General features: G+C 38.4%; 1 protein-coding gene and 1 long non-coding RNA gene across 2 annotated transcripts in view; one reads left to right on the top strand and one right to left on the bottom strand.

Annotated features, from left to right (window-relative positions):
• Positions 1 to 25,301, top strand: part of LOC121641592 (CUB and sushi domain-containing protein 3-like) — a 289,036-nt gene that overhangs the window by 232,075 nt on the left and 31,660 nt on the right. The window contains exons 51-59 of the mRNA XM_041987820.1: positions 480 to 665; positions 1,310 to 1,504; positions 2,117 to 2,290; positions 3,618 to 3,791; positions 4,591 to 4,764; positions 10,391 to 10,576; positions 14,029 to 14,202; positions 19,791 to 19,973; positions 22,654 to 22,830. Of these exons, the coding sequence (XP_041843754.1) occupies positions 480 to 665; positions 1,310 to 1,504; positions 2,117 to 2,290; positions 3,618 to 3,791; positions 4,591 to 4,764; positions 10,391 to 10,576; positions 14,029 to 14,202; positions 19,791 to 19,973; positions 22,654 to 22,830 (1,623 nt within the window). The remainder of the gene's footprint in view (positions 1 to 479; positions 666 to 1,309; positions 1,505 to 2,116; positions 2,291 to 3,617; positions 3,792 to 4,590; positions 4,765 to 10,390; positions 10,577 to 14,028; positions 14,203 to 19,790; positions 19,974 to 22,653; positions 22,831 to 25,301) is intronic.
• LOC121641593 lies at positions 7,358 to 21,788 on the bottom strand. The gene is made up of 3 exons (XR_006010730.1): positions 21,775 to 21,788; positions 15,305 to 15,314; positions 7,358 to 7,447 (listed from the first exon to the last, which is right to left on the bottom strand). It is a non-coding gene; the product is annotated as an uncharacterized LOC121641593 (long non-coding RNA).

Here is a 25,301-nt window from a genome sequence, read left to right as displayed (position 1 = left end):
TGGATGTGGCAGGTATGAAAACTGTGTTGCTGTCTTAGAAATAGGGCACCTTCCTGATCCTATAATAGACTTTTTGACAGATGCAACTCATTTTGTTCAAACAGCCGGCTTTATTAATGTTTCAGTAAGCCATTCCATTGAGACAGCAAGCACAATATTAAGGTTTTGGCACTGGCCCAATTACCTGGAATGCAGATGTTATTAATGTTGCTAATTGCACATAAGCTGTATCTGCTGTGATATCTTGAAGTGTCTGTTATGTATAAGGTTTGTTGTTTAACTTCAACAGGTCTGCAAATGTGTAAAATTTGAGTTTTTACTTGTAATGTTGTAACAGTTAGAAAGTGCACAGTTCTTACAATGTCAAGTAAATTTGTGAGTGCTTACCATGCCTGTTTACCAGTGCATCTATCTGCAGTAGTATGTGCCTTCTGTTGTGCATAAACATGTGCTGACAATGGTCCTATCGCTGCCCATAGCTGTGTCGTGCGGTGTGCCCAATGCGCCAGTGAACGGAGGTGTGCTCGCTGCTGATTATTCCGTCGGCACACGGGTGACCTACTTCTGCAACAGTGGCTACCGGCTCTCCTCCAAAGAACTGACGACCACAGTCTGCCAGCCAGACGGCACCTGGAGCAATCACAACAAGATACCCCGATGCATCGGTGAGTAGAGGATGCTGCAGGGAGGATGGAGGGAAATGTACAGAGGGTGGTGGAGAGTTATTTAGAGAGACGGGGTAATTGTACAATAAAAAAGTATATTCTTTATATAGAGAAGATTCTTCAGAGCCATAATCTTGATATATTCCCTCCACAGACTGGTTTGATATGTGGAATGTTTTGATTTGGTCACAGTGCAAGTGAATGCAGTTTTAATACCAATTAGTTTAAAAATACTAACTTGTTAGACTCAGAAAAGAGTTTTCTACTCCACTTGGACTTTAAGTTTAGAAATCAGCATAAAAAGTGGCAATATTGTGTTCTGTTTTTTTCTGGCTTTGTATGTGGCACAGAGCTAAAAAGGGGAGCAGACTTTTTAAAATCTTTGACAATACAAAGTGCCATTTTGTATATACAACATTTCTGCAACTGCAACCCATTGATCAAACTATTATACTGCTATGCAGCTGTATTTTCTGCATGATAAAATGTACCAGGCTTTGGCTTGGCAATTTGCATATACAAATATTTCAAAAATAATAATGAAGAAAGAAGTCAGCCCGTTTAAATCATTAAAAAATAACAGCATCCCCTGATCATTAAATAATTCAGTCTGATTTTTGTTTGTTTGGTTGGTTTTTCCCCAGTGATGATGTGCCCCAGTCTTAGCTCCTTCTCTTTGGACCATGGGAGATGGCGTATAGTCAACGGTTCACACTATGAATACAGAACTAAAATAATTTTCACCTGCAACCCTGGATACTACCGTGTTGGCCCTGCCCACATCCAGTGTCTGGCCAGTGGAATGTGGAGCTGGAGAAACGAGAGACCTCAGTGCAGAAGTGAGTGAATTTGAGTGTTGCAGTACATAAAAATCACATGATCCCACTAATGTCCACATTCCAAAAAGAAGACTGACAAACTCATTAATTTCTGGTTTATTATTTAATTATCATAAATAATTGAGCAGCAGGGAATACCAATAAATGCCACACTAAGTATGTATATGTGTTTACCTTAATAGGTAGAATAGAAAATTTGTATATTTATGAACAGCAACTTGATTTATTTTTCTGCTCTTTACCTATTCCCCTCTAAACTTAGGGTAGATATTGTTTATTGTGGGTATCAGACAAAAAAAAAAAAAGTTTTCTCTGCTACCATGGAAACAGCTTTTTTGAGAGCAAGAAGCTGAATAGCCTGTGTAATGGCAGACGTGAGCTAGAATGATGAAAGATGTTTGGACAAAAGAAAACAGCATCATTATCCGCCCCATGAAATAGTTCTGGTCACCTTTTATCGCACTGAGATCAGTGAGATGGGTGTAAATGACTCCCATGCTCTCCCATTGACTCTGAAGATGTAAGCCAGCTTCTAGCTCGTCTTTCTTTGCTCCTGTTCTGTTACTCCTTCAAGTTTATATTCAAGTTAATATTTCCCTGATCTTATTGCAGTCATCTCTTGTGGCGATCTTCCTACTCCTCCTAATGGGAAGAAAATCGGGACTCAAACTACCTTCGGAGCATCCGCTATTTTCAGCTGTAACCCTGGCTATGTCTTAACTGGATCCACAGTTAGGGAGTGTCTTCTGTCTGGCCTTTGGAGTGGGATGGAGACTCAGTGCCTGGGTAAGCATGGTCTAAATGTTTTTGACCTAGGTCAAAAACTGTTGGCCACCTACTCACATTATTAGCTTTGTTGCTTGGGCCAAGATTCCCAGAATAGAACCAGAAGGGGAAACAGTAGGTGGCTATCATTGTCTCTGTTGCCAAGTGTGTATGGCCAGTGGCTGTAAAACATTGGGAAAATGTACAGTTTTTTTTTTTTTTTTTTTTTTTCCACTTCTGACATACCGTTTGCATTAAGTGATGCCACTGGAGCATGTCAGACTATTCCAGACCTTAGAGAGATCACAATATATTTATTTTGCAAATGTTCACACACCTGTGGCATAAACCTTTTAATGATTGGAGCACAGTTCTTTATGTTAAATACTGAAAGTAAATGTAATTTGGTCTGTTAAATGTCAAATGTGATGTGATGATGACTAGAAGTAAATCCATAAGAGCCTAGACAGGCTGCATTGCCACCATTTTAGCTGTTTGGCTATAAAAACAAGAAAATATGCAGCAGCTTAGCTTACCACATCTCATCACAGCTTTCTCTAAAGAAAGAGAATGAAATGTGTGTAATTAGTTGAGCTGTATTCAAATACATGCTGCAGCAGAATATGAAGGTGTTCCTGCCAGCTGGATTAGTCCATATATCAACTGTGTGGCACCAGCATTTCAAGCTCAAAATTCATCCACTTTGTTAAAATAAAATAAAAAATAAATAAATAAATAAAAAAAAAAACAGGCACACCTTTCACTTGGTTTGCAAGATGACTGACAGGGTTAACATAGCCAGGACCTGCTTCTCCACTATCTTCACAGAATCTGTCTGCTCTCAATTGGAGTGTGATAATAAAATGCTTGGTTGAGTTTCTGGGTGCAGGAGCGAATTAGGGAAATCAGATTCTCAGTCGGTGGCAATTTCCCAGGTTTTAAGTGGCAGTGGAAATCTCAGTAAGATTCCTCTTATGAAAGGGATTTACTTTAGCTTAAAGTAACATGATTATGTGTATGAGTATCCTGCATGTGTTTCACATGTGTCTGGTAATAGTAGATTAGAAACCCAAGTTGTCCTCCACATGTCAGGCTGGAGCCAGTATGGATTTAGAATATATCTGGAGAAAAGGAGCTCAAACATGCTTTACTAATCTGATTTTCCAGTAATCTGCAAATTTTTATTACCTGTACTATAACTCTTAAACCCATTAAAACATATCTCATTTATTTAATTAAAATAAAAGATTTCTGGGACAGCAGAATTGAAATAGTGTTTGTGTTGTTGATGTTACATTAAGGCAGAAGAAATGGTAAAGCATACTTATTATTCTTCACCATCCTGCAGCTGGTCACTGTGGCATTCCTGAGCAGATTGTGAATGGGCAGGTGATCGGAGAGAATTTTGGCTACAGAGACACGGTGGTTTACCAGTGCAACCCAGGGTTCAGGCTCATCGGCTCTTCTGTACGGATCTGTCAGCAGGACCACAACTGGTCTGGACACCTCCCAGTTTGTGTCTGTAAGTACTTTGATGGTGCCTCTGACTTGCTTCACGATTGGCTGCAAATAGGATCAGAGAGTGTGTTCATGCGTGTTTATGTTTGATTGAAAGAGAAAAGTTGGGGAGGTTTGATAAGAGTGAGCAACCACGTGTTGAAAGTATAATTTTTGTTTGTTAGTTTTTATATTTAATTATATTTTTGTTCTTTTGTTTTTTTGTGGCTACTTATTAAAAATAATTAAAATTAGTGCCTTATTTGAATTTTATGAATGCCTCAAATAACTAAATTTAATTGATAAGAATATATATATATATATCTATATCTATATCTATATCTATATATATATATATATATATATATATATATATATATATATATATATATATATATATATATATATATATATATATATATATATATATATATATATATATATATATATATATATATATATATAGCATGGTTTTAAAGCTTATTGCAAGGCATCCTGCTCTGTCTGTTTGACAGTCTCTTAAATTTGTAGTTGACACAAATTGTTAAGGTCCTTCTCAATCACCTTTTCACCTTTTAAGTAACTGAAATGTGGCATTTAGCCTTTCCAGAGCATGACCATGTTTTGAATCCTTATTTGCACATTACCTTCTGAGATTAATTATATGTTAATAACTGTGACAGCTGTCACTGTGAGTGACCTCTATATTTGTAGTTAAATTTTCCTTGTGTTTCTCATCTTTTCTCCTTTGTCATCTTTCATCCTGTGTCCCTGCTTCTGCCTTCTCCTTCCTTAATACACCTGTGTGATATGTGTCAACTCAGCCATTACATGTGGCCACCCCGGTAGTCCTATCTATGGCCGCACCACAGGCGATGGCTTCAACTACAATGATGTTGTGCGCTTCTCCTGCAACAAAGGCTACACCCTGGAGGGACCCTTCACAGCCCAGTGCCAGGCCAACCGCCAGTGGAGTCAGCAGCCGCCAACATGCAGAGGTAAGTTCCTGCCAAAGAGAGCCTGTAGATTGTATAAGTGACTGCCAGCTTGACTGACTTTTGGTATCAGAGGAACACAGATGCATCATGACAGATGAAGTCTGTTGTTTCTACCATATGTGCTGTTGCTGAGGCTGAAAAGACATTCAAATATGTATCTCAACTATTTCACATTTCTGAAGAGCAGTTTCTATCTATCTGTCTATCTGTCTGTCTATCTGTCTATCTGTCTGTCTGTCTGTCTGTCTCAACCATTAAAATTTTTTTCACAATTAATCTCATGATTTTTCTGCGATTAATCACATTGTTACACAGAAACTGTCCTGTTCCTTTAAAAGCACTGGTATGTGATGTAAATACAGTAACCTTTTACAAACATTAAAGAAATAAACTAGCTTTTAGCAACAGTTTTCTCTTTGCAAAGTAAAGCTGGATTTATACTCACGCTGCATCTGCATAAGGTTGGTTATGGCCCCACCGCCGTATGCTCTGCATAGTCCGCAGAAAGCAGGATTAGAATCTCACAGGTTATAGATTGTGAGGACAGATAATAGAGATAATAGTCCTTTGTTTAATTACAAGATTGTGGTTTTATCACACATCATCTTGGGCATAAGTGCACACAGCTTATTTATTGCTGAGTTGTTCCAAAGAGCTGGACAAATCTTTCTAACTCATTCCAACAAGTAGAAGAGTTAAGCTAAGTGTAAAATGCTCCTTAAACAGGTGAGTCTTTAGCTTGCTCTTAAAAGTGGATAAGAACTCTGCAGATCGGACAGGGATTGGTAGATCGATCCACCACCGGGGAACAACAGAGGAAAAGAGTCTAGCTACTGATTTTGCTCCACGTTGTGGTGGGAACACTAGGTGTCTTTTGCTTGCAGAACATAAATGTCGAGAGGGAGTGTAGCTCTGGATGAAGGAGTGAAGGTAGACAGGAGCCATTTGAGTTATTGTTTTGTAAGCCAGAAGCACAGATTTGAATTTGATGCGCGCTGCAATTGGAAGCCAGTGAAGAGCGATTAACAGTGGAGTGACATAAGCTCTTTTGGGCTGCATTCTGAATCATCTACAGAGGTTTTACTGAGCATGCAGGTAGGCCTACTAGTAAAAAGTTGCAGTAGTCAATGCGTGAAATGACCAGAGCCTGAACCAAGAGGTGTGCCGTGTGTTCTGTCAGGTAGGGTCTGATCCTCGTGATATTGTAGAACGCAAATCGGCAAGACCGGGCAACAAGGTCCTTAAAGGTCAGCTGGTTGTCTACCATGACACCAAGATTCCTGGTAGAAGACGTAGGCACAAGTGTGATGGAGTCAAGCTGCATGCTTATCTGTAGCGGAAAGGACGGACTGGCTGGACAGACAATAAGCTCAGTCTGAACAGATTTAGCTGAAGGTGGTGATCCTTTATCCATGCGGAGATATCAGCAAGGCATGCTGATATTTGATTTGAGACAGTTGTGTCATCAGGTGGGGAAGAAAGGAAAAGCTGAGTGTCATCTACATAGCAGTGGTAGGAGAAGCCATGATAGCTAATGTGGTGTATAGTGAAAGAGAAGAGGGCTAAGCACTGAGCCTTGAGGTACCCCTGTTGTCAGCCCTTGTCATCTGGACAATCTCCCTTGCCAAGATACTCTGAAGGATCTTCCTGTGAGGTAGGACATAAACCACAAGAGGACAGATCCTGAAATGCCAAGCTCCAAGAATGTGGAGAGGGGGATCTGATGGTAGACCATGCAAGCAGACAGGTCCAGCAGTATAGGGTTTGAGGATTGACCAGCGGATCTAGCAAGCTTTAGGTAGGGAATCTGACAGGAGAGCAGTTTCAGTAGAGTGGCCTTGCCTATAGCCAGACTGATATGGATCGAACAGGTTGTTGTCTTGGAGGTACTGTGAGACCTGACTGAAGATGGCAGTCTCTAGTAGTTTAGACATGAATTGAAGCAGTGAAACCGGCCAGTAGTTTTCAACCTGGGCTGGTTTTAGTGTGGGTTTCTTCAGCAGCAGGGTAACCTGAGCTTGTTTGAAGGCAGAGGGAAAGACACCAGAAAGACACCAGATTTAAGACAGGAGTTGATATAATTTAGGTTTATGCAGATTTTATATGAGTAGAATGCTCTGCAGGATGTCGGTAGGGACAGAATCAAGGGGCAGGTCATGGGTTTTGAGTTGACTAGAAGTTTAGAGACTTCATCTTCATTCAGAGAGCAGAAAGAGCAGAGTGAGGCACAAGTAGCTGGCTTGGGTAGGCTGAGTTGGTCAGACTCACTGAATTGGTCACTGATGGTAGCAACCTTTTCAGTGAAGTAGAAGGCAAACATTTCTTCAGTCAACACACTGGGTGGTTGAGCAGGCAGTGGAGATAGAAGAGAGTTAAACACCATGAAAAGTTGTTGTGTGTTGGGAGCATTGCAGATCTTGTTCTGATAAAAGGCTGTCTTGACAGCCTTTAGGCTGGATGTGAAAAATATAAGTTTTTGCCTGTACTCGGCTAAGTCAGTGTGCTCTTTTGATTTGCTCCACTTTCTTTCTGCTACCCTAAGTGACATCAGGAGGATCAGACCCTACCTGATTGAACACACAGCACAGCTCCTGGTCCAGGCTTTGGTCAAATCACGCATTGACTACTGCAACTCCTTACTGGCAGGCCTGCCTGCATCCTCAGTAAAACCTCTGTTCTGATTCTTAAGAACCTCTGTGAGCCATGGGCTGGGAGGATTTTTAACTGGGAGATTATTAACAGATAGTAAGGATAAGTCTGAGTGGGAAGGAAGGGTAGAGCAAACCTTGTCAGACAGCTGTGTAGGTATGAGGGATCTCAAGTTACACCATTTTTGGAGCCACTTGAGTGACATGAGGAAGGCAGAAGGATAATTTAACCAGGAAGTGGTCTGAAAGGTGCAGTGGGGTGACTGACAGGTCGACTGCGGAGCAGTTTCGGATCAGTGCCAAGTCAAGAGTATTGCCAGTTTTGTGTCTTGGAGGAGTCTGTACCAGTTTGAGATTGAAAGAGTAGGTGAGAGCCAGAAAGTCATTTGCTTATGTTTTGCCAATGTGAATGTTCATGTCTCCCATGACAATTAGCGATGTGCCATCATCAGGAATGTCAGAGAGAATAATGTCCTTCTCAGAGACAAACTCATCTATATTGCCTCCTGGACGGCGGTATATGACCAGAATGTATGCAGTGATGGGTGCAGGGTCCTTTACTGTGTGATACTCAATTGATGAGCAGTTAGCCATAGGACGGAGAGACGTATAGTTCCACTTTTTTAGAAATAAGAATCCCTGTATCTCTTCCTCGTCCAACAGAGCGAGGTGTTTGTGTAAATTCTGCAGTGACAGAAAGCGCAACGGATCCAGGTCTCATTCAGGGCTAAAACCTGAAACAGTCTTGCTCTAGGTATATGTATATAATGAACGCTTGGATGACCATCAAGAATTCAGCATCCAGCTGATCTATGATGTCTACTCAGGAATTAGACAGTAACAGCCAGCTTGCTTAGGCACAGGTAAACAGACACAATAGATTTTTATTTTATTTATTTATTTATCTATTTAGCTAAAAAATAAAAGGGTGGGAAATGAAGATAGCTGTTACACATCCATTGATTTGAAAGAGAACAGTGTCCTTTTTGATTGTGCACTAGGGAAGAACATCTGGAGGCATGACCTCAAATTATAAGAAGAGAAATGGAAATAATAAGCTTGCAGGAGAATGGATAGAAAGGGGGTTGTGGAAGTAAATGGGAAGTTGTTTTTTCAATTCATCTCCCAGTTTTTGGCAAAAGTGCAGCAGGAATGGGTTCCTTTGAAGGCAGAAAAGCTCAGAATGTATTCAGTGGAAGACATCTCAGGGATCCTGCCAGGTAATGCCAGGTTTCTTCTCTCTCTTTTTTTTTCTTCTATTTAAAATCCCATTCTATTGTAAGCAGATGTAGTTTGCACTGAAAAGTTTAGAACATGCGCATTCAACCACCAAGTTAAACATAGAAGTTGCTTTAAGCTTAGAAAAGAAATTAATTTGGTTAATGTTGGTAAATACTGCTTTGTGTAATTGGGTTTAAACGTAGTTAAAAGGCATATAATAGATGATTAAATTACCAATGAAATATTAAATGAAATCAGTGAATGTAAATAGTACCCAATGTGGCTTTGATTTAACTGATTTGCTGTCTATGGATCCAGTGCACCAGAGCTACATTTGGCAGACATTAAAAAACATCTCTTCTTGGCTTGATTTTTGTTGGCAGTTAGATATTAAGAGATACAGTTTTTATTTCTGTGAATAGCACCACAGAGACAGACCTGAGGAGCGATCAGCAGAGTGGGATCATATTAAGCTGTCATCACTCCTCTTGTCAAAATATATCCGTCTGTTCCTGTGAACGTTTTCTCACATTAAAATAAGCTTTGTCTTGAATGTGTGTTATTGGTTCAATATGATGGTGCTTTGACCTTAATTTCCCCCCTCAAGTGATTTGAGTTGACTAAACCACCTAGTCAGATGTGAAGTTTTGGTAACTTTGGATGTTTTTAAAATGACTGCCTTTCTGACAGTAGACAATAGATTTGCCTTTGGTTTTCCAGTGGAAGCATAGGGTGCTATTATTACTGACAGTGCTTAATATAGCTGGGGCTTGCTTTTTCTCTGTTCTGTAGAATAAAAGGAAAAAGCCTCTGTTTAGGTCATGTCAACAGTTCTATTATTAACTCACAGGCGAACATGCTGACAGATAAGATTTATGCAAATTAGGCTCAGAGCAAAGAAAGACACACAAGGCTTCCAGCAAACATCCTTAGTGATCTGATTGTGTGGAATGAATTAGGCATATTTGATGCACAGCTATTGTTCTTTTACCTGATGCCATGTTCAAGTAAAATAATTCCTAACAGCTCACTAATACATGCCAGGAAAATTGATATGTACATGTTACATTACATAACCACAGATATAATATAGGTAAATATAATTAAAACCTATCAGAACTCATTGTTCGAACTCATATAAAAAAACCTTGCAAGTGCTGCAAAAACACACTGTTTTCTTTTTAGTCTAATCAAATCTGGCTCTATGTTGAATTTAATTTCCTTTAAGACGCAAACTATATGCATCTTAATGCCATAGCAGCCGCATCAACAGAGACCATACATTTTTACAAGATGGGTTTGGAAATGCTGCCAAGAAGTGAATATTCACATTGGCTCTCACTGCTGTCCTGTGCTGTAAATCAATAATTCATCTACATTATCTTTAAAACCACAGTAAATGGATGTTTATGAAAATATGCCAGGAACAGTTCTGCTACCCATTAATAGAATATCACAGCACAGTTATGATTAAAGGAATTGAGATGAAAAATTGAATCCATAAATAGGCCTATTTAGGGCAACACGAGTGATGGGAAAGGGGCAAGGGCCCCCCCTATTTTTTTTTTTTTTTTTTTAGAATTTAGTCCAACAAGTCCTTACAAAGTTCCAATAGTAATTTGTCTAACCTTATCTTGGCTGCAAAATCCTTGTGGTAATAAAATTTAATTGCACTTCTATCAGTATTCTTCTGTCTCTGCTCTACTCCTCGAGGAATTAATGATGGTCTAACGATTTTTCTTTCTCTTTTCATACAGTGGTTAACTGCACAGATCCAGGTATCCCTGCCAACTCTATCCGAGAGAGTAAGATTGAACACGGGAATTTCACATTTGGGAGTGTTGTCTTCTACGATTGTAACCCAGGATATGATCTGTTCGGCTCATCGGTGCTTACCTGCCAGCCAGAGGGCCACTGGGACAAACCTCTTCCAGAATGCATCGGTACAGTGGCAGCTTCTACTTTTATCCTAGCAGTGCATTGGTACGTGTCATGTTTGCTCGTCTTTTTTGTGTGCTCCCCTTTTCTTCCACATTTTAAATGGTGCAAGTTTCTTCATCCAGTGACTGGGAGCATCTGTGCAACAAAACCATCCAGTGGCTTGTGGTTAATGTTCATTGTGCTTATCTAAAAAATGGGACAACTGCCACAGTTCAGGCTATAGCTAATGACCTTTTAAACCAAGTTCTTAGCCATGTGTAAACTGTAGGGGTTATGTGAGGTTGTAATGTAAACACCTAGTCCATGGTGCACTCTAACAGTAATGACCTATTTCTAGTGAAATTATGGAAACTAAACCTCCAAATTTTGCACACAGGCTCAAAATGCACTTGATTTTATGGTAGAGTGATGATGCACAGCATTTATCTTATTAAATGAGAAATGGTAATTAAAGAGATACACAGGAGTGTGTGGCTCAAATGTTTATTAACTGCTTCAGGCATCAATAACTGTTGCAAAATTACAGAAACCCACTTTTTGTTATGCAGATTTTGCTGAATAAATTACAACTTCAACAAACATAACATGCATAAACCTACATATAGATGAAAATAATACATTCACGCTTCCAAACAGGGTAAGTCCTTTAATAAAAATGGTCAAAATAAACAAAAGGCAATTATCTGTCACTGTTGAATATATATATATATATATATATATATATATATATATATATATATATATATATATATATATATATATAATATATATTATATATATATATATATATATATAATATATATTAGTGCTGGGCAGTGGGATACAAGTGGCTGTCTGTCTGGACCTTCCACAATGGCTCTTAATACATGTATAAAAATGCTAAAGAACTAACTAATGTTTTTAAATAAAGACATATTAATAAATTAAGGTTTTTAGCAATTTTTCAATTTTTTTCATGGAATAATTGCATTGACTTTCCCCAACATAATGACACTATAAATACCAGTACAATTTGAAACAGTTTTTTTTTTTTTTCGTTTAGTATTTCGTGTACACATATTTCTTGGCCACAATTATTATTTTTTTACCATGACAACTGAGGGGCTCTGTAAGAAAGTCTGTCTACTGCAAAGGTTTTGTTTTTCTTTATTTAAAAACCTAAAAATAGAAATAAAAATATGCTTCCTCAAAAATGACAACAAATTTCCTATTGTAGATATTTATAAAAAACTATAAGTTGTGTTTTTTCAAAAGGTCTCGTAACATTTGCAGCTCTAAACGAGTTAACACAGTTAAGACAACAAACAATTAAAAGACCAGGTACACAAAGCCTGCAAAATATTAAACAAAAATTATGCCTGTGTCCAAACAACACCTCTACTGAAAACTCACATCTCACAGATTTCAAAACTGTAAGTTTCATCTGACTATGACCAAGATTTACCAAACCAGAGGCAAAAGAAGACCCAATTTATGCTTTATGTTTCTAAAACATAGTCATAAAATGTGTCTTACCTTTGCTGTCTTGCCTCAAAATTTATCCACCAGGATAAAATACACATTTAGTTAAAAAAAAAGACAGAAAAAAAGCAACTTTTTTTTTCATTGTCTTTTGGGAACAGTTTCCCATCCAAAAATAGCAATTTATTGCCCATCTGCATTTGTTTTTACTGACAAAAAAAAAGAAATAATAATAATAATAATAATAATAATAATAATAATAATAATAATAATAATAATAATAATAATAATAATAATAATAATAATAATAATAATAATAATGAACTCACTTTCTACTGCTTACATCAGACACGTTGCTACAGCAGAACAAAACAAGGACGAAGAGGCATTGGACTGCAAGCCTCTGTATGTGGCCAGTGAGCGCGAAGTTAAAATAAAAAAAAGACCCTATAATGCGTAAAAAAATTTGCAGCATTTATCAGTTAATGCGTTAACACGTGCCGATAAATATATATATATATATGAGAAATATATATATATATATATATATATATATATATATATATATATATATATATATATATATATATATATATATGAGAAATATATATATATATATATATATATATATATATATATATATATATATATATATATATATATATATATATATATATATATATATATATATATATATATATATATATATATATATATATATATATATATGAGAAATATATATATATATATATATATATATATATATATATGAGAAATTCTTGCTTAATTATCAGATATCTGCTGCTCCACAGTTCAGGTCCTTGTTTTTTGTCTTTTCTGTTTCCGAATGCAAACAGATGTTAATGACAGGCCAGTTTAGCACCCACTGTGTGTTGTTGTGATTAAGTTTTTGGGCAAAGGGAACCTAGAACTTGGCAGAAGGGCGTTCAAGTCGTCCACACGACTAGAAAGTCATTGACATGCTCAGGTCATGGCTGCGACTTCAAGGAATTCTAATAAAACCCCTGTTGAGCCTCTAAAACAAAAGCCAAGCTGTAGTCAGTAAGTAGATTAGATGGATATATAAAAGCAAAATTAATAAATAAAGTTTTTTTGTCCTGCTGTGACAAAGTTTTACTTGATACTGATGAAACAGAACTGAAACTGTAAGCGCTGGCAGAAGCAGCATGGCAACTGCAGCAGTATACAGGATAAAACACTTTTCAAAACCCAGAGGGTGATATTTCATCATTCTTGAAGACTATGATCCTGAAAAGAAAAGAAAAAAAAGCCTCCTGGGAGCTTTTCAGGGTGAAGACGTTGACAGTCCAACAGTCACCTGATCTCAGCCTGACTGAATTCCACATGTTGAATAACAGATTGATGGTAAAACAACTAGATCTGTCATGTAGACACAGCTATGTCCTGGCAGTGGGTCACTCTTGGAGATCCTGTGTAAAGACTTTGGACGATTCAAATAAGTAAATTCAAAATAGTAATTTCATCAAAAATGTCTGGTTGTTAATGTCTTGTTCACAGACTTTAAAAGTTTTAACTTTGAGTTTTTAACACGGCTTTTTATTGATTATCTCAGTAATAATGTTAACAGTCAAATTAAAGCTTTGACTTGACAATTTGATAATGTATCCATTATATTATTTAATATGTATGAACTGGATTGAGGAGCCTAAAGAACCATAAGTCTTTAACTCCAAAAGTACTTACAGTCTGTACTATACATCAAATGATCTTTTTAATTAAAATGTTTTCAAATTCCCCCTTCAGCACAAATATCTCTTAACCACATAACGATTTGAAGTTTACACAAGGTTTACTGGTCTGGTCGGCTGAATTTGGTCATGCCATTCAAATCTGTCAGCATTGTATGGTTATGTTGTGATGCAGCTGCACCCCTGACGTGAGATGTGGCTTGCTGCGATAATCTATCCATTCATTCCTCCATCATAATCCTTTATCTCCTCCTTTACTGCAGAGGTAGATTGTGGCCACCCAGGTACACCACCCAATACACTGATGAGTGGGGAGAAGTTTACCTCTGGCTCCACAGTGCGTTACGCCTGCCTTGGAGACCGTCAACTTATAGGAGACTCATCGCTCACCTGCCAGCTGAATGGACACTGGAGTGGTCCACTGCCACACTGCTCAGGTATGCATGCACACTCAAGTTGATCATACATACATTTAATTTTATTTATCTAAAGTCAAGTGGTAAAAGAAAGCTCATCACCTTTTAATTTAAAGGTTTTACGTATCAGGACATCATAAAAAAAATAAATAATTTGGTCCTTACCAGGCAAATACAGTTTTAGATGAACAGCATGACATATTACATTCTGTCATTATTTATTAGTGTGTGGAAAAACATATACCACATGATTCTTTAACTTGTGTTCATTATACTGTCAGTTTCTTACATCTTTTTGTTGTATTTGCTATGTTTTTTGCACTGCTCTCTTAAGGTCCTACTATAGCAGTTAACTTTGGCTGAGCCCCTGCATTATCATTATTATTTGGCCTTTTAGCTATTTTGTTGTAGATTTGATAATGGGTTTTGGATCGTTGTCCTGTTGCACAGCACAATGATCCACTATGATTACACAGGAGTTTGTGGTCAGCTCAATGGCTGCATGGTGTCCAGGTCCTTTGGCTTCAAGAATAAGGCCCAATCATCAGTCCTACACCACTGTGCTTCATAATCAGTGTGTTAAAAGCATAAAGGATTAAGTTAAGCAGGATGATTTTTTTTCGCTCTTTTGTTGAAAATACTCAGAATACAGAACATGCTGTCAGCATTTTTCACAGGAACTGTTTCTGCAAAAGTTGTTATTTTCAAAGCTGTTTCAGGAAAATGCTGACTCGAAAAAGGGCAGTAAAGCCTAAAATCTTTGCTCTGGGGAAACCAGATGCCATTCAAATTTGAAAAGGAATCATGACACTATCACCTTCATAAAGGAGCATGTAGCAACTAACCCACCAGACAGGAGTGTGGAACTGCTGTCGCGATTGAAACGCATCTTGTCATTATTGTGTCTCAGTTGGTCAGAACAACAATGTGTAGATTTTACAAGGAGATTTTATCAATTCCTCTGTGATGGACTGGCAACCTATCCAGGGAGTACCTCCCCCCTCACCTAGTGGTAGTCGAGATGAGCTCCAGTCCCCTGATGGTCCTGAATCAGATAAAGTGTGTATAGAAAATGGATGTGTGACTGGATAGCATCAGTAGTGATTGTGCACCTCTTAAAAACATCCAAAGCTCTGCAAATTAAACCAAAACCAAAACTCTGCATGGCCTGATATTACAAGGGTTAAGTGTGCAGAATATTTAATACACACCTTGTACCCCACAGTGACATAATACCAGACATTAATGGCATATTTAACAAGTTGTCAGCAAACTGTGCCAATTTACTTACCTCAAATAGGGCCCAGAGGAGCTCTTGCAGGATTTCTAAATGGCTTCTCTATCCCAAAACATCTGACCTTTATTATCCACAAATTCCACATTTACTTAAATCAGTTTCCATATTTTTGAGCAGGCACTCCTGTGGGCTATCTGATGTATCTGCATTTGGCTGGTGGTTGTTTGAAAAAGATCACTGATGCCAAACCATAACTCAAAGTCATTATTTCTCTCTATTTCAGTTATGAGGATGTGTGACTTCACTTCTCACCTAATAAAATGTGTAGAAGGCAATTTAGTCTCCAGCTAAAACAGCTGAATGAGCAATATCACCCTGATATAAACTAAATGTGGACTATTGAAAATAAAATCTTTGACCAAACTCATAGTGTCTTTGGTTTGGGTACATTAAGTTTCAGCCACACCTCTTGACATTTTCTGAAAGCAGGATTAAAGGGTATTGTGCTGTGTTGGTGTACAGAGCTACAAACTTTTCTCCTTAATCCCCTCTGTGGCTATTCTCTCCCATCACACTTAAGCAATCCTGACCATCCAGTTAAGTGAATTCTCTTTACCGAATGTTCGCTTGGTTTCTTAAACTTACTGACCCAGAGGTAATGTTTGTAAGCATGACAGTTAGTTTTTTTTTTCTTCTTCAAAAGGCTATTCGAACTCTCCACTCACCTTCAGAATTGTGTATTTACTCAGACAGTTGGGGAGTAGTGGGGCTGTAGGGAAGTTAGAATCTGAAGGTAGCAAAGAAATTCAGATGACTGCAGAGGCCTAAACCTATCCGTCATGTCATTACATTTTTTACTCTTAGTTTTACCAAATGGAGGAACCCACACAGGGGGTAACAGCCAGTGACAGGGTCATGGCCGGCAAAGGCTCATTGACATGAGTGGGAAGTAAAGGTTGACCCATGTGGTTCCATCTCACAGAAGAGTTACTGTAACACAAGTTGCCGAAAACCTGTGAACGTAAATGTGTCATGTGTCACATGTCATCAGCTGCTGCCTGCTGGAAGTACAATTGGAAGAAGGCAAGCCAGTGGAAGCAGTGCAATGCTGAGTGCAATGATCTGCTGGGAAACCTTGGGTCCTGGAATTCATGTCCGCATTACTTTGACATTTGCCACCTACTGAAACATTTATGCAGAGCATCAATACAGCACTCGATCATGGCAACAGTTTTCCCAGATGACAGACAGACAATTTACAGTGTTGACTTTGCCTTTCAGATCTCCATCCTGTTGAGGTTCCATCTCACAACGTACAGAAAATGTCCTGTTGCATGATACCGCAGGATATTCCTGGAGGGCTTGTGGAGACCATGTTGTAACATGTTTCTGAGCTGCTTTAAAGAGGCCTTTTAAAATGTTGTGACAATGCAGTTGTTGTTAGTTATGTACAAAAACAACAACTCAGATACAATCAGAAAAAACTTTTTTTTTTCATCAATTTGATCTTCAAAGGAATTTTGCATCTTTCATTAATACTCTTGGATCAGCACCCTGCTGTTTTGACAAATCAACCTACTTTTTGGTGATGATAAGTAATTTAGTTTTAAATCTCATTATGTCATTTACTCTGAGCTGTGTATTACCTGCATAATAAACTAGATTTATTGTGTTTAATTAGTCTTGTCCATATACTAATCAGCATCAACTCATCACTTGAAAAGTAAAGCCAGACTGTATTTAAACTGCCAAAGAGCAATAAATGTATTACTGAGTGGATCCTTGAGGGAATTTGTTCAGCAGTATAACAGGATTCAATCATAATAAATAATTATGTAACTTAAGCAAACGAAAAATGAACGTGTTGAGGTGGACTAAATATATGAGCATATTGATAACATAAATTTTGCCTGCATATATTCAGAGACAAAAAAATTTATTAATTTTATATAGATATCACAGATGCTCCTTGAAAAGCATGTGTTCATTTGTTTAATTTCCATTTGCACATCATCTTCACACCAAATTCAACAAGCTTTTAGGAAGCTGACATACAGAACTATTGCTACTGATGTTTAATATAAATGCATCATTTTATAATGTCACAGAGGATTATATTTCATCAGCACTTGTGATAAACAGCAAAATCAGCAGCTTATGATGCAGAGTAAAAACCAACATAAATCAGCTGCTTATCACCAGGAGATGAGATGGATTCACACTTGGTAGTAAACATCTGTTACAGATGCTACTGGAACTGGACCTGCAACACAGCTGGAAATCATCTGTTCTGATTCTGCAAACGTCAGGAAAGTTTTTATTGCTAAATTACTGAAAATGTCTGAAGAACATGTCTGAAGTGATGCAGTTAGTACTAATGTAGTATTCATGTATTTGTTTTGTTTTCTTTTTATATTCTCTGTAGCACCCTAGCCTTCCCTTGCTGATATTCAGTAACTGTTTATTTGAAGAAAGGTCTAGTTGCAGCTATACATTAGGACCAGACACTGAGAATGGGAAATGCACATTGTTATTCTCAGAGAGTGCTCATCACCAGTGGCAGAAAAATAATATGCACAATGAATTCCTCAGAAGTCCAGTCTGGCATCAGCATCAGTTCTGGTCCATGCATCTATCCATCCTCTCATCTCTCCTCCATTGTTAATTAGTAGGATGGCACTTAATACTGCTTGCCAAACCGTTTCCCTTTCGTCCTCATCTGTTGCTTGGCTGAGTTTAAGGCCTTATTATTTTCTCACGAAGAGATCCTGGTGAACGGACATTAACTCACATTTAAACCAAATTCAACCATCATCCCAATTAGTGAGATTATAGCTGTCACAGTGCACGTTGATTCAGGCTGCCTTACCTAACCGGAGGAGACTAATGAAGTACCAACAGATGCTGAGAGACAAGCACATGCAGATTTGCACACACCCAGGCAGCGTATAAGTATGTAACCTCAACAGGAGCTGGTGCAAATGTGCGTAACTCCATGCAGAGAGATACAGATGCCTCAAATGCAGTCTCTCACAGAAACATGCATTTACACATCTGTGCACACATAAAGCCAACAACAGCCACACACAAATTTCTCCTTTGCTGCAAGTCCTTGACCTGACATGCAGTTTGTTCCCATATGAGCTGAGGGATGTGTGTACAGGATGTGAGTGTTCTGTTTAGGCTGCAAGTCGTCAACAACTCCAGTACAACGGCAGCTTGTCAATAGTCTGTACAGAGCAAGCAGCAGCAAGCACACAAGGAGGGTGCATGAGGGTTTGTATGCAGCTCAAAGAACAGGATCTCAAAGCCAGCAAAGCACAAATACCTCACAAAGACTGCCCTACTTAATATCTATTTGAATTTTTGTAACTCAGTAAATCAGAATCTCTCTGTCTGATACCATTTTTGTCTTCCGAAACACATTTTTCTTTCCTTTTCTCCACTTGTTTCATTTCTGTGAAGGAACAGAAGTAGCAGCAGCAGCAAGAGTGAAAGTGCTGCTTGGTGTTTTTTCTGTTACTGCTCTGAGGATGTCCCTAGTGAATTCAACCCCCCATCCCATAGACCCCAATCTTGACTAACAAACCACTCAGCTTGGCTTGCTCATCATCAAATCATGAAATCTTCAGCAGTGATGACACTGCCCTGATTCCATACCTGTCATCTCTCTTTTTTTCATTTCCAATGGCTTAGAAAGGGAACATGTCCTATTTCTTCCACCCAGAAGTAACACACCTAATACGAACATGAGCAGAATTCATAAGAGACGCAGCATCGTCGTTTTCTGACTGAATTCATAGGCAAGTACGACAGGTGGTGCAGGGTGGTGACACTGAGAAGGCTGTGAGATCCCTCATTGAATAAAAGACAGAAGGTATAACTCAGGATAATGAAAATGCATTTACCGGTAGCTCTAGAGGTCAAACTTTATTCATAATTTCTCATAACCACAGCCGGATGCCTTTTAAAGTCGCCCGTGCTGATTTTATAGACAGAAAGCGTCGGTGTCAAAGCTGTGAGAAGTATGTGTCCGCCAGGTTGTTGGCATGGTGACAAATGGTAAATGTTCTGCATCTATATAGCCCTTTTTAACCTTTGCGGTTCTTTAAAAAGAAAAAGAAAAAAACTATACCTGCTCATTGGGGCATTTTATGTTTTACTGCTTCCCAGAACACTCAAAAGTTTCTGGTGTCTTAGCTCTTTTTTGTGTTTTTCAACTGCTTTACAGAAAGGAATACTGTATTATAAACCACTTCCACACCAAACTAAAAGGATTCATCTGTCAACACACACACAAACACAGATTAGGTGGGTGGTACCTTCAGTGTCTTGTTTTCATTGCTCTGTGTCTGGTTATCTCCTGTTGCAGGCGACTCGACGGGCACCTGTGGGGATCCTGGCACACCTGCCCATGCCAGCAGGGAGGTGGGGAACTTCAAAGTGCGCAGCAAGGTGCGCTTCACCTGCGCAGTGGGACATACACTGTATGGATCAGCAGAGAGGATCTGCTTCCCTAATGGGACTTGGTCGGGCAAACAGCCTTTCTGCAAGCGTAAGGGGAATTTTTCAAATATCTGTTGGGTATTTTGTATGAACCAGTATGAGAGGAGCTGATAAGAGTCATGCAGAGACATAGCACATGTTTTTATTCACACAGAAGTACACATTAAAACTCCTACACTTTGCTCAAGGCTGGGCATTGAATATCAATCCTTTTCTGTGAACTGATGGAAATATGCCCATAGCACTGAATATAATCAGCTGTATAGCACCCAAAGCTGGCACCTTAGGATTGTTCAGATTCTTAATAATATGTATTTATTGTGCATCTAATGTCATCAGGATTATCTAGTCTTGGCTTGGACTCTACATATTTTAAGCTTAAATTCTATCTGTGCTAGAAAAGTGGACATATTGTTTTAAATTCTTGTGCATTATTTATTCAAAGAGGGAAAAAAAAGGTTAATGTTGAGTTGCATTATGAGAGGGGATTCAGTTTTTGAGTACAGATTTGAGCCCTGAAGTCAGGATTTCTCTGGCTTTTATATGGCCCTTAAAATTTATGGAAGTAGAATATGATTTTGCTGAAGGCTGCTTCAAGACAAAATGAAACTCTCAAGGATGTGCTTGTTTTGTGAACTAAAAATACAGAAGCTTGCATCAGCTGTGGCTTGTTAGAAATGTCAAACAGAACCCAGATCTAGTATAAACACACAAACACTGCATGCAACATATTCGCAGCATTTTAGCACATTCACAGATGATTGCAAAAACACACAAAAACAGTAGTGCACCACATGGATAAATATCTCTCTGCTGCAGTCTGGTAGTTTCTGCCAGCACATGGTGCTGTGACTATCATCCAGATTGAAACCAAAAAGTTCATTAATTCCAGACACCTTAAGCCAAGTTCTTTTTGTGATTGTGATAAATGAATCACTGTGGATTTTGACGATATTAGCTCACAGAGCGCCAGCTTCACATCTTGCATAAATTACCCCCAAGGGTCAACCGGATATTGAGGCAAATGTTTGACTGCTTCTGCTGTCCCCCTATCAACTGTCCGCCAGCTGGGAACAGGACCAGTGTCCTTTTAAAAATAATAAACCAATGCACATTCCTGGTGAAATAGTACTACTGTGTATCTGTTTCTCATTCTGTCTCCTTTTGTTATCTCGCTTTCTTCCCTTTTTTCATGATATCATGATTATTTCACTTTGTCTTTATCCTGCTGCCAGTCTGTGTCTATATCATTGCTCACTTCTCTATCTATCCATCTTCTCTATCTCACCTTCTTTGTTGCTTAGCTTCCCTTTTTCTTACCCCACATCCCTCTGCTGCTGGCTTTTTATCCCTCCATCTCCCATCTGCACTGATTTAAAGATTGTTTTAACCATCTTCCCATCTCTGGAAGGATGGGGCAGGAATTCACTGGAGCCTGAATGAGTTTCATTGCTGCCTTTCTGTGATCTAAAGCCCTGTCTAGTGTTAAAGCCCACCCATCCATTATCCACAACCTTTTACTACAGAAACTAGTCAGAAAACTAGACTACAGAAAACAGTAACTGAATATTCAGCTTAATAACCATCTCTGGCTCCCATCAAAATCTATTTTGTGTCATCATGCCTGTCTTAAAATATTAAAAGGATTCCTAAGGGATTGCTATGCTTGACTATTAGTCAATGCACGGAGGAGCACATCAACGCCGTGCGTACATATGAATTTACAATAAAATAATGGGAGGATGTTGGCATCCAGTATGGCGAGATACAGTATGTGCCTGACTAATGCGTTTTCACCCCAATGAGTTTGTGTAGATGCACATGTGGTAACTGAGAAATCACTGCTGCACCAACAACACGTCTGTCTCCTACAAGAATCGCTATTTCAGATTTTCCAGGCAATTAGATGATTGAGAGAGCAGATCAGTTTTGTAATTAGACATGATTTGGAGCAGAAGGAAGACGCACAAAACAAACTCTTTTCCTCACTCTTTGGGGATACATTTTAGTCAGAATACTCTGAAAAAGATTTAAACTCAGTTAAAGCCCAACTTTATATCACTAAAGTCTAGTTTTTTTCTCCCAAAGTATTTTACAGGTACATTATAGGCTGTGTTGTTGTTAAGTAGATCCCTGAGTCTTCACACCATAGCTGTAAATTAAATTGTTTTGTTTTTTTTGACAGCCTTAAATGTACTTACCAAAGATGTACTTTAAGACTGTAATAATACTAAAACTACACTGTATTTAATGATGAGTCATCAACACTGCAATGGGGTTTTGTCCTCTACTGCACCAACTCCTCATTAGCCTCTCTTAATAAAGCTGTGATGCTTTTATAGATTAGTGGTTGTTTACTGGCTTCTAGCTTCTCTGAATGAAATCCAGTGCAACTTCACGTCTCAAAATTAAGGTTAGTACAAATTACACACACATACCTTTAATTTACGCCTACTTAAGATTTGTTTCTTTGTGTATTCATTTTGCCCAAAAGTCAATAAATAAATAATCAAGCTCAAGCAAAACTGCAAGTTTTTCAATAATGATTAGAATTTTGTATAATATGGGAAGAACATATAGTTTCACAGAAGTTTAATCACCTTCAGAAGTCACCTAGCAGCACCTTGGGGACTTCCAATCCTCAGATTGTGAATTACTGATATGGAAAATCCATTATTATTTTACACCTCTGACCTTCACTTCCTTTCTTGTTCCTCCTCTATTTGCAGCTGTGCAGTGTGGGAACCCAGGGACCCCCGCTCATGGCCGCATTTCCCGTGTGGACGGCACCACTTTCTCCCACTCCATTGTGTATTCATGTATTGAAGGATATTTTCTCACCGGCTCGCCTACACGCCAGTGTCTGGCAAACGGCACATGGTCTGGCACACCTCCAAACTGCACAAGTGAGTTTTACGTGCTTAGAAACATGGCAGAAACGTGGAATTATGTCTCTTAGTCCTGTTGATGTTATTTAAGAGGCCATTCTTTAAAAAATGGGGAATGATTGGTGTCCAGCTGACATGACTTGGTCATGAATAGTTCTGATTATACCAGTGCTGGGAAACGTGACACAGCAGAGCAATAGTCTCAGTCCTATTTTTTAAAATTTAACCTGCCAACCACAGAAATTTTTCATTCAGACAGTGACTGGATGTCATTTTTAATAAATGGTCGTGTGGAGTGATTCAACCACTTATTCATTGTGTGATGCTGCACAATCAAATCAAACATGATCAGAAAAAGTCTCTTGCAAGATGACATTCTGTATTTCTCCCAAAAATGGGTCTGATTGATGAACAGGAGAGCTCAAATTGACAATGCAAATTTTAAAACACATGAATCTCCTGTAGCATTTTCTCACTGCAAAGCACCACAACTATTATCTACAATATTATTACTATTATTAAAATTAAACCGTTATTTTATTGTTTCAATCTCAGCAAATGAGCCTGTCAGTAATTAAAAACTGAGCCAATCCATATTCAATTAGCACCAGGATGATTTTCAAGGAAAATGGCACATTTTTCCTTCTTGTGAAAATCATCTTACTCTCTTTTCCTTATTCTCTTTTGCCTATTACTGGCTCACAAGAAAAGATAAATGGTATGGGCATAATTTTCAATTTTGGAGTAAAATGGGTCTCGGGAGAGATATGCACAGGGAAGCACGGAAAAGCAAGACAGATTGAAAATTGGACTGAATAATAATGATCAGACTAGCAGAAATCTAGAGGAGCTTTTTAGCCGCTTTCTTTCACTCTTACAGCCTGTACATCACCAAACTTATTCTGCTTCTATACCATCACTTCACATTAAAGTTTAGTGGTCAGTTCAGGGACATCAGCACTTAAGTTGCCAGGATTGACTCAGTGTGCCTTTTGTTAAGCAGGCAATCATTTTCACGGGTCATGTGAAATCGATCATGCAAGTTAGCAGATCAAAGTCACAACATTTTTAAGAAGAGGGACAAAAGCTCTTTTTTCCCACTCGTACTCTTGTAGGTTGATAAATTACATTTATGGAGCATGTTGAAGAATTAACAAATTAGCTGAGTAGCTTGAGAAGACAGACTTACTCAGCATGCTGCAAAATAAAGCCATAAAGTACTATATGTGATAAAAGATAAACATAGATTTTTCAGGGAGACTATTTGCTGTGTAATTCCCTGTGGCACGGTCGATTTATGTTCTGTTTGTCATATTCTTCACTGCTCTTATCCAAACTTTAATCCCCTAACTTATAGGTGGTATTAACTCCCTCAGCAGGAAAAACAGATGTGAAGGAAACGATTAATTGAAAACTTAAGATTAAAATCCAGATTTGTGGATGTAGAGGCAGCAGGGCTCTGGGCTGGTATCTGAAATGGTTTGATTCTTCACAGTGCAGTCCCTGCATCCTGAAAAACTAAATTTAAAGTCAAAATAAAACTCAAACGCATGAGATCCTGTCCTCAGGCGGCACTTTAAGTCTTGTAATGCTTTGGTAGAGAAAAAGTGAAAATCATGCATCATGCTTGGTGAACAGACCTAAAACATGTCAAACTATTTATTAATCTGCATATTATTCATTTTTATCCTAGTATTCATGTATTTTAGAAGAAAGGTAGTGTGCTTAATTGACAAAGTCGTAAGGTTGAGGTAAGCTGAAGTTAATTTCCTGCAGTTTTCCTTCCTTGCTCTGCTTGACCTTGTTTTTCATCCCTGATGATAGACAGTTATGTGTAAACATTTACACACATCTTTTTTGGCCGTCTCCATCTTTGACTCTTCTACCAGCTCTACTTTTCTACCTCCTCACAAGATGGTTGTATTTGATACCTTCTGAAATTTGTATGAGATGGCTTTTATTCATGCCAGCTGCTCCTGCTTTCTGTTTGGAAAGACATATCATGCTTAATTCAGTATAATCGGTTATTATATGGACTCTGAATGGAAATGAACTGCTGCTTTAATATGAGGCAAACACAAAGTGCTGGCACATTAAAATTCCTAGACTAGAAATTTAAAGCAGAAAGTAGGATAGGTCAGCGAAGTATTTTAGGCAATACATTTTACAGCCTGATGGTTGACTGGTTGCTAGCATGTTTTCACATTTCTTGTGACATACAGAATTTTATATACTCAGTGGTAGTCTGTTCAGTAGTCTAATACAAGTTTTATGTTCCAGCTATTGAATGGACTACTTTTAAATCTGGTCCAGGAATTTTGAGGGTCAAATCTCTGTTTTATAATGTCAGACATATCTCCAGTCTGTTGCCTCGTGACTACACACCTGCCGAAGCACCATGTTTTATCTTGCCCTCGTTATTGGATCAAAGCCGAGTTGCCGTTAACTGTAACCTCAGAGAGATGGAGGTGGGGCTGTAGACCTGTAGG

The sequence above is a fragment of the Melanotaenia boesemani genome, chromosome 6 (assembly GCF_017639745.1).
Source record: "Melanotaenia boesemani isolate fMelBoe1 chromosome 6, fMelBoe1.pri, whole genome shotgun sequence".
In the NCBI taxonomy this organism is placed as follows: Eukaryota; Metazoa; Chordata; class Actinopteri; order Atheriniformes; family Melanotaeniidae; genus Melanotaenia; species Melanotaenia boesemani.
Note: the sequence above shows the minus strand (reverse complement) of the source record. Positions and strands in the feature narration are given on the sequence as shown.